Genomic DNA, 15,240 nt, shown 5'->3' with positions numbered 1-15,240 from the left:
GTGGAGGGTTTTCCCAGGATAAAATTATGTGTATCTTGTTCTTGTAAGATTTTCCAAGTTTCAGATTGTTGTGTCTTACCTTTCTTATTCTAACAATAACAATGTGGACAAAGAGAAAGCATAATGAAGCTCTTCTAGTCAATGAGAGTGAATAAGGTATATATATGAATGATAGAGAACAAAAAATGCAATTTGATATGGTTTGTCATGGGATGAGTATCCAACATTGTCCGATGTTGTGTAGAAGACTTTTGTACTACAAGCCATCTCAAGATGGGATCTTTTGACCTAGGTGCTAGTTGAAATGATGTTTGAAATGGCATCACTCTACTATCATGGTGGAGTTGAAGTGTAACGCCATAGAACATGGCACAACATTACAAGAAGCAACAGGAAGGCACTTTGGCATTGCCATTAGGTGACCAAAAATAGAGTTGTGTGGTACTTCTAGTGTGGCCAAGAGATTTGCACATCCTAGCTCAAATCATTCACCCTTCCTTTAGAAGAGTTTGACCCAAATATGTCTTCAATGAACAGCAGAAACTAAACTTAAGATGATCAACACTTTGTCCTGGCTTGACTTTCATGAATAACAAATGTGTATCCTGACAAGGCAAAGGATGTAAATATGCCATAAGGAGATCCATGTTGAACAGTTGATGAAGGGCCAAATATGGTGATAGATCAAGGACAAATGCATTGAATCCCATTGCATGCAATATGATGTGATGGTCATAGCACAGAGATTAAATAATCTAGAATCAATTCCCAAAGCACTCTTATTAAAGACACGACCAAACTTTTATCAACCACATTGCGATGTGTATTGTGTGCTCCATTTACATTTATTGTTAGCATAAATGATGAAAGTATCTACTGAAGCCACTGTTCAATATGTTGTAGGAATTTCTCTACCTTGTCCACTTATTTCTCATGTAGCCATGTCAAAGTGCTTGTTGACACATGAATGGAAATGTTGGAGGGATGCAATTGGCTGGGACCCCTGACAAGTCTGAAATGGACGATGCCACCTAGAACTGTGCAAAGCCATATTGTAGGCATACTGAATTAATAGTAAGTTTTCATTCTAGATGTGCAGATATGTATTATTTTAAATATTCAAAAAATGGACAAGTATGCGATTGACCACTTCAGTACACCCATTTGTCAAAGGGTGGAATGTCACAGACCTATCTAGTTGAGTATTTTAACATATCCCACAAGGCATTCCGAAAATGACTTTGGCACAACGTTACATGGTACAACAGTACAAGGAGTAACACTAAGGTACTTTGGCATAGGTGTTACACATCCTTGTTTGCAGTCCATTTTTAGTTATGACCCAAAAGTTATGAGTTAGCTGACAGCTATGAAGTGAACGAATATGAAAAATCAAGATCTCAACACTATTAATATGTGTTGCACAATCTTCTCTGTCCATATTCTCTAGTGTTACTTTTTACACTCATTTTTGTTAGAAGATTCCAAGGGGATGCTTTGTAGAGTTGTGATTTAAAGTTGATGTACAAGACCAGAGGATATCTGAGGAAACATAGATGTGGAATGACAGAGCATAGGGATTAGCATCTGCTGAGAAAACTGGTTGTTTCTTTTCAAATGCCAAAACAAATTATGGTAGACGAGAACAAAGATTTTTGATTGGTGAGGAAATTCTGAGTCTCATTAAATTTCTAATAAAATTCTGAGTCTCATAGTATTTCTAATATAATTCTGAGTCCAATGTTTCTAAAGATCTAAGGCATCAAATCAAGTGTTGAATAGCACTTTAAGAAATCCACACAAGGAATGCAATTTAGTGACAAGCATTTGACAGAAACAGTTCTGTCCTGAGACATGAATTCTTGAAGGGAAGACCAAAAGAGGAGTGTTCCATTCAGAACCTAAAGACGGGTGGTTTTGTTCAGAAAACAAATGTTTTCTATGAAATCCATGTATGACTTTGAAGATGAACAGAGGTGCTTTTGAGTTTATCAAGTTATTAACTAGATATAACAGACTGCATTATAAATTGTTTGGCACTATACTGAATGCAGTATTATTATAGGCTTCACTACTATTAATGATAATGTTAAAGAAATTATTCCTCAAGGTTGAGAGATGCCATTTTTTGTCCTTTTCAAAATATAAATTATGTTAATAATTTCCAAAAAATGAAAATGAGAGATACAAGAGTCAAGCATACAAAAATAATGCTAGTAGACATGATTTCAATTCTCACATCCCTTACCCCTCCCCAATTTACAGCCACTTGGAAGAGTTGCCATTTAAACTAACACATCTTTCCAATCTTACCATTTGAATCAGAAGATAAACCATAAATGAAACACACTTTGTTGTGGATTTAGTTTCTGTCAAACAATATCTATTGTAGGGAGAGATAAATGCACTAAATTTGATCGTATACCTTGATCTCATCATCTGTTCATCCTTAATGATAAATAAAGTAATTGGGGCAAAATGAACCCAATGCATATCTATTCTTGTTTCCAAATTCTTCTATTTTTATTTTTTAACTCTAGAACTAGTACAAAAATACTCCCAAAATTTAAAGGAATCAAAAACACATTCAACATTTTCAGTTTTACCAAACAGTTTGTCCCATGACTTCGCAGAAGTAAACCTAACTCAGAATACACAATAAAACCACACAAACCACTTGGATTAACTCTTCATTAATTAAAAATAACCTTGACAGCAGCTCTAGCTTACTCTTAACTATATTTTACTTCCATCCATTTATCCTCTGACATTTTTATTTGGTTGAATAAAATCAACGCATACTATTGATCATGAGTTTATAATCCTAATGTCAAAGTCTTTCTTCTATGTGTATTATCCTATTGATCAATGTATAAGTAAACTATCTGGTATTTGTTAGCAAATAAATTAGCAACAACTACTAAAAAGCAGCATTCAATTATTAGACCAAATATTATAAAGAACAGAACATATTCTCTCATCTCAAAACAAGCTGAAAACTAACTCTAAACAAAGCAAAGTGAAATAAAACATTTTTCTACTAGGGCCTGATCTTTTATTTCCATCAATTTGAAGTTTTGAACTACTATTAAATAATTGAATGCTAACTCGGAAAATAATAAAATGAAATGACACGTTTCCACAAAACTCTGATGTTTATTTTCCATCAATTTCCACCACAGTTGAAGTCTCTAAAATTCATAAACTCTGACCAAGGGCTATCAATAACACACCTTAAACCAAGACGAATTTGTGCAGCTTTGTTCTTTGAACCAAATTGAGACATCTTTTCGTGCAGCTTCAAGCTTGCCTATTGAGCAAATGATCATATGTGAACAACACTCTATCACATGAACCATAACTAAACAGCTCAGGAAACATTACAAAATAAACAATTAAATCTGACCTCTGCAAAATGCAGATCTCGCAATTCAAACCAGACTGGATCATGCTCATCTAAAAGAACCTCCTTTCTTTCTTTTTTTCCTGTCTGTGTAGTAATCTGTCTAAAAGCAAAACTGTTACTCACCTCAAAAAACAATGCCAATAAAGGAACTTTTAAAAGTTATGGGAAAATGTTTTGTTTCTCTAACTTGAATCTTCCCGTGCTGGAAAACTAGAATGTATTTGCACTTACAACACAAAAAATGTTAATACATAGCAAAGAGAAAAGTGATATTCTATGTTAATTTTCTGAAGACCATAACATTCTCAGCACACAAAAAAGGTGAATATTAACACTATGTTGCACACTACAACATCAGATTTTGAGAATTTGACGTGTTAAGTCATTTTATTAATCATCAACTCATGATGAGGCATATGAACATTCATGAGAACAGAAGAATGAAGAAAGTTACAACATAGAAAACCCATAAACAAGCATTAATCAGAAAATTTACGAAAGATTACCTCATATACATGCTTGTTGCCTTCCATATTCAGTAAATCATGGCACATGGCATCATATGTCCATTCATGTATCACTGGAGCAATCTATCGCATACAGAGTTGAACATTTCTAGTAAATAAACTAAATAAAAAATACAAGCTTAAATGCTCTATGCAAATGATGCAAATGTCAAGTATAATCTATTCTAAGAAGGAGGAAATGATAACAAACTTGATCGATGGATCTGTCAACAATGAGTAGATCGCAGGTTTCTGCCTGAGGGTAGTTGGGTATAGAAGATTTATACTTAATAAGACAATTCCAGAGTGCCGCTGCAAGTTTTGTTGGAACTAAATCTCGAAAGGTAGTAGCAGTTGTGGCATCCATAGCTGATCTGGCAGCACGAAATCTGACAAGTGGAAACTCCTAAAATATTGTTGATGTATAAGAAAAATAGAGAACTAGTTAGAACAATCCTTGCAGGCTTCAGACCTTATAACAAATATTGCATGATTATAACTCAGACTTGTGTACATCATGTGGAAATCATACTAAGGAAAAAGCTGATTCTGAAGATTACTAGGTGCAGACTCAATTTGCTATCAACAAAACAAGTCATAAATTTGAGAATTTTATTTATTAAATATAGATTCATGATGATATAGTCCCAAGTAACATTAACAAAAATCAGCCTGTGGTTAGCATAAGTACATTGGATCAAGATCCAACCACATTAAAGCAACCCAAATTAATTAAATCATGCCCAATAATAAGCACCAGACAGTTAATGGGACTGTAATTAATTTACAAATTTCACAAAGACAAGGGAGCATCAAATGCAACTATAATAGAGAATGGAAAATAAAAATTAAATAAGAGGAGCTACAACTAAACAAATAAAGATCAGGTTGGAGTGGGTTCTCAAGTTCTGGGGAGGTGAAGAGTCACCATCCATTGTTGGCCTGATTCTAACTTGCTCTGGCCTTCTGCTTCCTCTTCATCGCTTCGGCCGGCCTTGATTCCTTCATTGTTCTCTTTAGGTGGCTTTGGGTGTTGCTTTGTTTGTGTTTTGTATGTTTTATTGTCTCATGCTATCATTCCCATGCTTGGTTTAGGTTTTTATATTTTGAATAGTTTTAAATTGATAATATATTGCGCATTGAGGTGCCTGGATAGGGCAGTTAATGCTCAGGTAAAATGGTGCCTTAACAATGGTATTGGTAACCACAGAACTTTCAATGAGGCAGTGGCTAGCGACAACAGAGAATGGATTCCAGACACGGCCAAGTTTAATGTCAATGGAGAGGGTGCAGAGTATGGGAATGGAGATGCCAGAGGTGACCAAGTTAAGTTATCCCCCTCAGGCCCTAATACCCTGGTCGTTATTCCAAATAGTGACATGCTTGAAACTTTGAATAAAGAGGAAAAAAGGTTAAAAAACGTTGCAGTGTTTCTGCTGCATTACACAATAATAAACTCCCTGCAAATAAATTTCTTGATGAATGGCTGAATGGGGTTTAGGGGAAGAAGATAGGGATTCATGTCACATTCTCATGAATGATCTAGGAAGGGCTTTTTGTCATCTTTTTTAAAACCCAAGCTACACAAGAACGAGTGCTACTCAAGTCTCAAACAATTCTGGAACGTGGGTAACTCTGTTTTGACAGTAGTTGATTGGTCTCCTGACATCTTGAATGAGGAATTTTTTGCTATTTTTGTTCCAAGATGGCTTGTTGTCAAAGATGTGTCAGCTCAACTGTGGGATTTTTTGCCACAATTTCTTGCTCCGGTAGGTAAAGTTCTCCAAGTAAAGGAAACTCATAGCACCCTGCCACATATGGAGGAAAGATTATTAGTTGCTTTATCTCCTAGCATTGATATGCTATAGCAAATTGGTATTGACCTTGGAGGCAATCTTCTGACCTGCAAAATTGACCTATTGGGGTGCTTAAATTCATGCTTCCTCTGTAAAAATGAGGGTCACCAAAAAAAGAATTGCCCTAGCTTTAAACTAAGGCCTTTGAGAAACCCTATTTTTAGCCACAAGGGCAATATGGAAACTCATGTGGAAGACTCTATTGTGCCTGTTTCAGAGGATTTTGCTCCTATCAATGTAAACAGTAAAGAGAATGTAGGGGCCAAAAACTCTGATCTTCAAAAAAAATGTGACTGTTGCAGAGATTCCAAAAGATACTCCCAAAGACAAATACCCTTGTCCCTAATCTTTTGCCCACTACCAATACTAGGCAGCCAAAGAATGCCCAGGCATTAGCATTGGACAAGATTAGAGCTAAGATGATTGAAGCCAGGAATAAACAACCTTCAAGATTTGCTTGATTTTATTTTCTTGTTTTTATCTCACTTTCTTTTCTCTTCTTTTGATTTAGTTCTTTGGCTTTGTGATTTATCTTCTTTCTCATTTCTTTATTTTTCCCTCTTCTTTATTTGGTTGTAATATGATGTCTTGACTTTTTATTTTTGTCTTCTTTTTAGTTTATATTTAGGCGTCATTCTCATTTATTGATTTTCTTGATTTATTTCATTCTCTTCTCTTCTTTGCATTTTTAGTTTACTTTTCTTGTGTTTTAGTCAATTTTAGTTATCTTTCTTATGCTCTATTCTTGCTAAGGTTTTCCTTTCAATTTATTTCCTCTTCCTCTTTTTCTATTTTGTAGCTTAATCATTTATTTTATGATTTATTTTTATCTTTTGGTCTTAATTCTTGTACCTTCTAGTCTTATTCCTCCATCTATTTAGACATTTGGGTCTGCTAAACGCTCTCATTTCTCTCTTCTCATGCTTTCTTTCCTTGATGATGGATCATAGAGCTTGATCCGAAACGTTGGGCTTTAATAATCTACACAGTTAAATCCAAAAGAAAAAGTTTGAAGATTTACATTTGTATTTCAAGTTTATATAATAATTGGCTTAATCTACTAACTACATAATTATTCATATGCCATTTGAAGTTAGTACACTCCTAGCCCATTCCCTAATCACTCGCTATTGCTCCCTAAGAGAGTAGGTTGGTTTTGTTAGGGAGAGATGGAGTAATTCCTCAAAAGGTTGGTGAATCCCAAGATGGGATATGGACGGGGTCCTGAAGCCTTGAGGGAGCCTACTTGTAGATTGGTTTCCAAGCGCCCTAAGACAAGTAATTCCCCATCCTCCTTAGGGTTGATGATTAGGAGAGAAGTAAGGAATTGGGCTTAAGTATGTTAACTGTCAAATGTACTATGAATCATTAATTGTTTCTTAACTTAATCTGATTTAAATGCATGGTGATGTATCTTAATCATTGGGAACTGGCAGCCTCCTAGTAGGGGACATTACACAAAAACCCACACCCACCTTGGCAAGCATTTTCCAACAAATGTAAAATGATAAATGACTTCACATAGACATCACATGGGTGTAATCAATTAACCCCTGAATAGGAAGTGTAACAACAAAGGCAGCTTTGAATCCATAACTCCAAACAGCTCAAATCCCCAAGTGTAGCACTCCATTTTGGAGTGGCCGACTCATGTGGATTCCATCCATTGTACAAAGATTCTCCACTCCTCAATCCTAGTGCCAAGAATTAGGAGAGTGCATTTAGTCAATCCAAACTCAATCATAACCACCACCACTGTGCTCCACCTCCTTTATGAATGCATATGACAGCTAATGACAAGATTCCCAAAGAAACTTAATTACAAATTATTTTATACTACACCCTAGGCATCCAAAGACACTTTCCAAGAGTGTTGGAAACACATTAAATATACACAACATTGCAAGGTAAATGGCACCTTAATCCTAACAAGGGCCATTGGATGAGGGAGTCCCCCATTTTGAGAGTGATTCAGACTTTGACTCTCATTTTGATGTAGTGTAACCAAATGAAGATAAGGAGCAGCAGTATATTTTCTATATTTCTGTCATTTTGTAGTTGAAACTTGTAGCATTTAGGCATATTTTTGTAATTTTTATATAATATACAAGCACATTGACAATGAAAGCAATGGAATTTTGTTAATTTGTGTGTTTTGAATCTCATGTGAAATCTCAATTCAGCTTTAATTTTATGCACTATGGTTCTATAATGTATATGATGAATGCCTCATATATGAATAACAGAAAAAACCTATATTTTTCAAATTTTCCCTATTTTTTTAATTTTCATTTCTGCTGGCTGGGAAATACATACCACTATCCCACTGTCCCTCTCCTGAAAACTCCATGGGACATTGATTATGTATGCACATATACATGTTTAAGGCTTGGATGTGTTGAAAAATAACAAAATCACACTAGCTACCATAAATATGCATAAAACTACATATTCACAATGTTCTGAGAACAAAAAGTCTGAAGGTTTCAAACAAGTAATGGTGATGGAGGGGCCAACCTTTAGAGATGCAAAAACTGTTGCCAAACGACAAGCCATGGTATTAAGACAATCCTCATAATCTCGAGTGTTTTCAGTGTGTTCCCCAAAGAGTTGTTCTAAAGCCCTCTCTTGATCTGTAGAAAAGCCCTGCAATGTATGATATGGTAGTCAGTCTTGATACTAATCAGTAGCACATTAAAACAATGTGAACACTTACAGAGCTGAGCAACTGTTCTAATTGTTTTTAAACTGACTCAACAGAACAGAAGGTTACTTTCAAAGTCAATCATCATATTGAAGATCTAAAGCCGACTTTAGCTTACCATGCTAAGCATGGTTAAAATAGTATAAACAAATTTACTAATATGGATATATCCTATATGACATAAAGCTTGCCAAGGATAACCTGATACCTGTGAATCAATAGCGAAATACTCCAAGTTCATCTGCCAATAGTTGTAAGATGGAATTCAGAGTCAAATCATTATAAAGTTGCACACACTATAGACTCTTGTATTTTTCACAAATGAATGCAAGAATGATTTCCCCAAGGAATTCCAAACCTCACAAAGCAGAAATTATGAAGCAAAAGACAGGTTCGCAAATAATAGGATATATTTAACCGTTTACCTCCCTTAAAGCACCTATACGAGATAGAATACTTGTATCTCTTTTGATAAGATTGACCAATTCCTTCGGTATGGGTGAACTGAAGAAAACAAAGGCCCTGGGAAAGCATTCACCTCAAAAAATTAATTTTAGGCCAAACAAAGGAATCGATCACATCATCCCAGAATATAGAGAAAGAAATCAAGTAATGTGGAATGATGATATTAAAGTCCTAGACAAGCTAATGTTTTGCCCTAGATTTGCAATTAGAAAAACAATGAATAATCTTTTTTAATGGAAGAAAGACAACATAATCCCGTACACCTACCTCTTGTATAATGGAGACTTCCCTGCCATATCAGATATAAACATCTTGACACTGCAGAGAACATGAAAGAAGTTAAAATGATTCTCAATCTTCCCATTCGCTTCAGACAGTATCATAAGGAAAGTCATCTTCTCAAAACATTTTATATGGAGTTGTGATAATCATCCTTGATATTGATAAAACTACTAAATGAAAAAAAACATTCAATACCGAGTGCTTAAATGACATGGAATTTTTGAATCAGAAACTGAACAAAAACGGAAGTTGAACATGCAATATCACTATCTGTGCATGGAAATTGCTAGAAGAGAACAAATTTGATGATTTATTAAAGTTTGGTCCAACCAAAAGAAAAAATCATTTCCATGACATCCTGTTCAAATAGGTGCACAACATATGTTCCTTGATTTGCATCCATTGTATAATTATTCTGTGGAATATAAAATCATGTTTCCTCTGTTGTGAGAGTGCACTGTGCACTTTAAAATAATGTAAGGGCTTACTAGTATCTGCAAAATAATTCAGTTTGCTGTTGCAATGCGTTGTGCTCCAACACTTGGTATTAGGACCAATGCTGGTCCTGAGTTACATTGGTGCAACGAAGAAGCTCTCCTGTGTGCTTAATGAGATTGGATAGGAATGAAGAATAGAACAAAAAGTAAGGTGCAAAACCATAGAAAAACACGGACTCGTCATTCCAAAGTGATTTGTGAGAAATGTTATAGGTGTGTATATTTCAGGACTGTGGCTTTATTATCCATTCCATGCAGTATCACGCAGAGAAATGAAGTCATCTATGCATCAATATTTGTACAGGGTCTAGAAATTTTGGTCAGTCTGAATGTGTGTATTATGCATAGATGGAATTGAACAAGCTATAACAAAAGCCCCATTATATGTAGAAGGCAGTACTTTGGTAGCACCACCACCTGGCAAATGCACTTTGCAACAGCCAACATCAAATGATCAATACAATCTCAAAGCAGTGAATGAAGTCAGGCAGACAACTCAGATGTATGAGGGCAATACCAAATAATAGACACAAAGGTGGTAACAAATTCTAAACAATGGACCTGGCAAATAAATGGCAGGAACAACCAATTTATATAATCTATAAAAAAATGTTACTTTTGAGTCTTGACCAAAATAACAAGGAAAACTTTGATATTAAAAATACACCAACTGTCCTTAATTGAAACATCTTTAGCAATATGATGCCATTATTTGTAAAAATGAGAAGTCAAGTTATTCTTAATCGAGGGAAAATTCATATCTAAAAATTCCAATAGTATTATTGTTCCACAGAAGAAATGGAGCCCAATTAGTGGCATAACGACATATTGGCCTATGAAGGAAGCAATCTAAATTACTTTAATTGATCATAATATATTTACACCTATTGGCAAACCTAAAATGTATTTGCCAGCTCAAAAACAAAATGCTTGGGATATTGCACATATATGTCAACAATCAGCTAATATAACAGCTTTCTTGTCATAGATGAATATAAGGTGCTTAGCATCTTACACATCAATGAACAAGCCATAATTTGCCAACTGGCAAACATGAGTTAGAAGAGCCACATGCCATAGCAATCCCCATTTTTAAGCAATGGCAATACCATCCATCCTAGAAAACAAAGTAAGAGTTGTAAACAACCTCAATTCACAAAGCACTCGGGGAACCAACACTATTTTTCAAGTAAGGGTCCATGTAGCATCCTCTTAGTCCCTTCAACCTCACATTCTTTTAATATTTAGATATTGTTAATAGTTTTCTTCAGTACTAGTGACTTCAAATTGTAATCAAGCAACTAGTAAATAGATCTAGCAAAATCATTTGAGTCGTGAAGAGAGATCATGAGCTCCTAAATATAGAAGCTAATTTCCTGAGATAATTTTAGAATAATTAGTAATCACATTTGATCTTCCAACTGATAATTAACTAGCATATATACCATGTTGATTTATCAAACATGCTTCACTAAAAAATTAATCTATTGAGCATGAAAATATCCTTAAGGTCTCTCAGCTGGTCAGGCAAGCCAAAAGATGTATATGAGAAAGCGCATTATGATAGAAAACCTCATAAGTTTTTGTATGACTGAGTAGAGGATCCTAACCTTCCAGAGTATTTTGTGAGAAGAGTAATCCAATTCGTGTTTGCACTCAAATTGGCAAAATTGATGTCTCCTTGCGTCATATGGATTCCAAGCATTCAAGAACTGAATGATTACTTCTTGAGAACTAAGAACTTACTCTCATCTCCGGTCATGTGTCTAGAGCAGTCACTATCCACATACCATATATCTCTCTCATTACGTGCAAGAAGGGTTGTATGCACAATCAGAGACTTAGTTTCAGCCTCTTTCTCTTTCTTCCTCCAAACTTTGGTTTCCTTTACATTGTTCTTAACATCCTTCTTCAGAAAATCTGCCCTGTCATTCTTACAAAATCTTGCACTATGCCCAACGTTATTACATTTATCGCAAACATAAGTATAATCTCTCAGAGGAGCAAAAGAGTTCTTGTTTGCAAAACTGAAATTTTTTCTAAAAGAAATCCTACAATTTGCAGCCTTGTGTCCAAAATAGTTACAAGCAAAACAGTAACCATGAAAGAATGAATGATTAAACCTGGTTAAGTGTGCTTGCCTAGCACTGAAAGGTTGCCTGAAAGCATTATTTCTGGCTTTTGAAAATGAAAACCTTCAGCTTTCACCATTAGATGTTTGTTGTCCTACCTTTGAACTTTCTCCTTCTTCAAGACCAACACCACCCTTGTCTGAGGACTGTTTTTGAGAAGCTAAACAGTTGTCGAACAAAAGTGAACCTTTCTGATTTATCTCTTCATGATTCAGCAATGTGATTGATTTTTCTATCTTCCTAAGAGAAGCTATCTCAGCTTCAAGTTTTTCACAACTTTCAGCCTGAACTTTAATCTGATTTTTCAATTCCTCTTCAAGTTTCTTACCTCGTCAATCTGAAATTTCAGATCTTTAATTTATTTTTCTGCATCTTCAAGAGCTTGTGATTTTGCAGATTTTTATTCACTTTCTTCTTTGAGCTGCACCTTTAAACCCAAATTTTTCTTCTTAAGAATTTTGATCTCATGAAGAGCACTTATCAATTCTTGCTCTAAATCAACTTCTCCATCTTCTTCTCCAAGATCATTTTCATCATCTTATTTTTCTGTATGAGTTTCTTCCATGCCCATGAACAAGATCTCATCACTAAGAGATTATCCATCACTTTCATCAGACAAATCACTTTCCTTCTTTGAATATAAGCTCTTCTTAGATTTCCAAGTCTTCTTGTCTTTACCTCTATACTTCTTTTTAATTAACTTTGGCTTCCTTTCATTGTTGTTGTCATCATTGTCTTAGTATGGACACTTTGCTGCAAAATGTCCAGATTTGCCACAATTAAAACACATGAGAGAGGTCTTCTTCTTGTTTTTTGCTAAAGTCCTTCTTTGATCTTCTAGTGAACATAGCTTCTTCTGAATCAGCATCATCTTCCGAACTATCACTTGAGGCTTGCTCCACTTGTTTGCCTTTCTTCAAAGCTTTGAAAGTAGTCTCTCTTTTTGAAGTTTCAAGATTTATTCTCATCTTATATGTGGTCAGTATACCATGAAGCTTGTCAATGGTCATTTGATCAAGATCAGCCATCTCCTCAACTACAGAAATCTTTGCATTAAACCTTAAAGGTAGAGATCTTAAAATTTTCTGTATAACAACTTTACCATCAACTAATTCTCCTAAACCTTTGAGAGAATTGACCACTTCATCAACCCTTAAAAAGTATGCTGCAATATTCTCATCCTCTTTCATTTTCAGACTTTCAAACAGCATTCTATGAACCTGAAGCTTGGCCTTTTTCACTTTTCCATCTCCTTCGTAGGCATTTTCGAGCTTGTCCCACATAGCTTGAGCACTGTCATAGTGCATGACTTTCACGATGTCAGAATCTGACAGTCCACACAAGATAGCACTCATAGCCTTTGCATTGCTTTCAAAGGTTCTCTTCATCAGTAATAGATGGAGGATTTTGAGGAGGTGTATAGCCAGTTGAAACAAAATTCCAAACATCAAAACCTAGTGACATCAAGTAAGCTCGCATTCTGACACACCAAAAGGCATAGTTTGATCCATCAAATAGAGGAGCTCTATTCGTTGCTAATCCTTCTAGAGCACTCATTTTCGAATTCCAACAAAATCAACCTTCAAGCTTTTAAGCCTAACCAGAAGGTACCTGCTTTGATACCAATTGAGAATCACACTTTTCTAAACTCTAGCACACTCAAGAACCAATTAACACACAAAGATAAAAAATGCAAATAAAATGCAAGACCAAAACTCAGATTTATTTCGTGGAAAACCCTTTCGAGTAAAAACCACGGCACAAGAATTTCTTCAATATCTTAGAATGGGCACCAACCCAGATTACAAAGTACACAACCAGAAAGAGAACTCCAATTCTCTTCACAACACAAACTATGTTCAGAAGAGGCTCCAAACCCTGTATTACAAAGAGCACCAACTCTCTCTAAAACAAAATTTGAAAAACTCAAACTAATCACTCCTCACGACACATTGAGCAAAACAAAACACCAACAAAGAGAAATCTTGGACATCAAAAGAGGAATTCAAACTCGAAAACCTACTCCAGCAACTCAACTTAGCTTCAAATTACACACAGCTTCTGAGAAGTAAATTTGCTCTTTCAACAATGAAATTCTTCTTCTTTTAGTAAAATACAATTCAGCTTAGAGAAGAAGCACACGCATGAGTCCACGCACAAACACAACTCTTCCTGAAACACTCACACCCATAAAACACCAATCTGCTACACAAAGCGATGCAACTCAAAAATCGATACTATTTTTGAGAAAAACTAAAACCAATTCTTTCCACCTTATTATATCAATCACTACACCACATATAAGTGTTTTTAACATCTTAGAATAAAAATATCGACACACTTTTGTGTATATCAATATCAGAACACAGCATGATTTCACCTTCAAAGACAACTCCATCACATTCAAACTTCCCAAGTCGAAACAAAAATCACGAACCACACCCTTTATGACCCACACTCCAATTCGTAGAATATTTGTTGAACATCATTAGAAAAAAAAAACGCAACACTCCTGTCGTAAAGGAAAACGGAGCTATTTTGTGAGCTCAATTATAAAATTAGAAGTCGTTATTGCTTCTCACTCCACAAAGTCGCATTAACTCTAACATACCACCACTGAGAAGAATATATTCGGGCACACAAAAAAAAACGCACCACCAAGCCTGTTGTTACAAAAACTCCAGGGCAAATAAATTTTATCCAAAGGTAAAATCGCACACCTTTACTCCATCACTTTTACAAAGAATGGAAATCGTCTCATTAAAAAACTTCACCTCACACACACTAGAAAGTAATTACACCTTCTTCAGAAAAGAAACAGCAGCTTCACTGACATACACAAAAAAAACTGCCAACCACAAATACTTTATATAGAGAGAATATCGGATTTCTCTCCACTCCTCTACGGCATCAAAGAAATTAAATACGATTTCAAAAGAAATCATATTTAACAAAACCGATACGCAAACAAGAATTTCACGACCCTACCGATAAACCAAATCTGGTTCGTAAAAAACATATCGTGCTCTGCCAAAAAAATTATTATCATCTGCCACAAAGGCACCCAGAGAGGCTCACGTCGACCACAAAGAGAAATACACATCCTTCAGAAATAAAAGCCGCAATAATAAATTCCAGCCATACTAAAAGAAAATTCAGCATAGAAAATAATATCGACTTGAGGAATAAACTGGTCCCACCAAGCAAAATGATGTGGCATAAAAAGCTGAAGTGGCATAAAAGGCTGACCAAGCTGGTGACCATAGACAAGCATACAACTTGCTTAAACATACACTCAAGCAGCACTAGCAGGCACACAGGCAGCTCCAGCAAGCAACCAAGTAGCTGAACCAGGCAAGTAAGCACCTCAAGCAACCAGACAGGTATCTAAA

The 15,240-nt window shown here is 35.4% G+C and overlaps 1 protein-coding gene across 2 annotated transcripts in view; it reads right to left on the bottom strand.

Annotated features, from left to right (window-relative positions):
* LOC131038702 (SNARE-interacting protein KEULE) overlaps positions 1 to 15,240 on the bottom strand; it is a 193,577-nt gene that overhangs the window by 119,354 nt on the left and 58,983 nt on the right. For both annotated transcript variants that reach the window (XM_057971224.2, XM_057971223.2), the window contains 8 exons: positions 9,205 to 9,255; positions 8,898 to 8,994; positions 8,681 to 8,713; positions 8,286 to 8,414; positions 4,124 to 4,318; positions 3,913 to 3,996; positions 3,407 to 3,502; positions 3,234 to 3,310 (listed from right to left, as the gene is read on the bottom strand). In XM_057971224.2, the coding sequence (XP_057827207.1) occupies positions 3,234 to 3,310; positions 3,407 to 3,502; positions 3,913 to 3,996; positions 4,124 to 4,318; positions 8,286 to 8,414; positions 8,681 to 8,713; positions 8,898 to 8,994; positions 9,205 to 9,255 (762 nt within the window). The remainder of the gene's footprint in view (positions 1 to 3,233; positions 3,311 to 3,406; positions 3,503 to 3,912; positions 3,997 to 4,123; positions 4,319 to 8,285; positions 8,415 to 8,680; positions 8,714 to 8,897; positions 8,995 to 9,204; positions 9,256 to 15,240) is intronic.

Source organism: Cryptomeria japonica, chromosome 9, assembly GCF_030272615.1.
Source record: "Cryptomeria japonica chromosome 9, Sugi_1.0, whole genome shotgun sequence".
Lineage (NCBI taxonomy): Eukaryota > Viridiplantae > Streptophyta > Pinopsida > Cupressales > Cupressaceae > Cryptomeria > Cryptomeria japonica.
The sequence above is the reverse complement of the archived record's forward strand: the minus strand, read 5'-3'. Positions and strand labels throughout refer to the sequence as shown.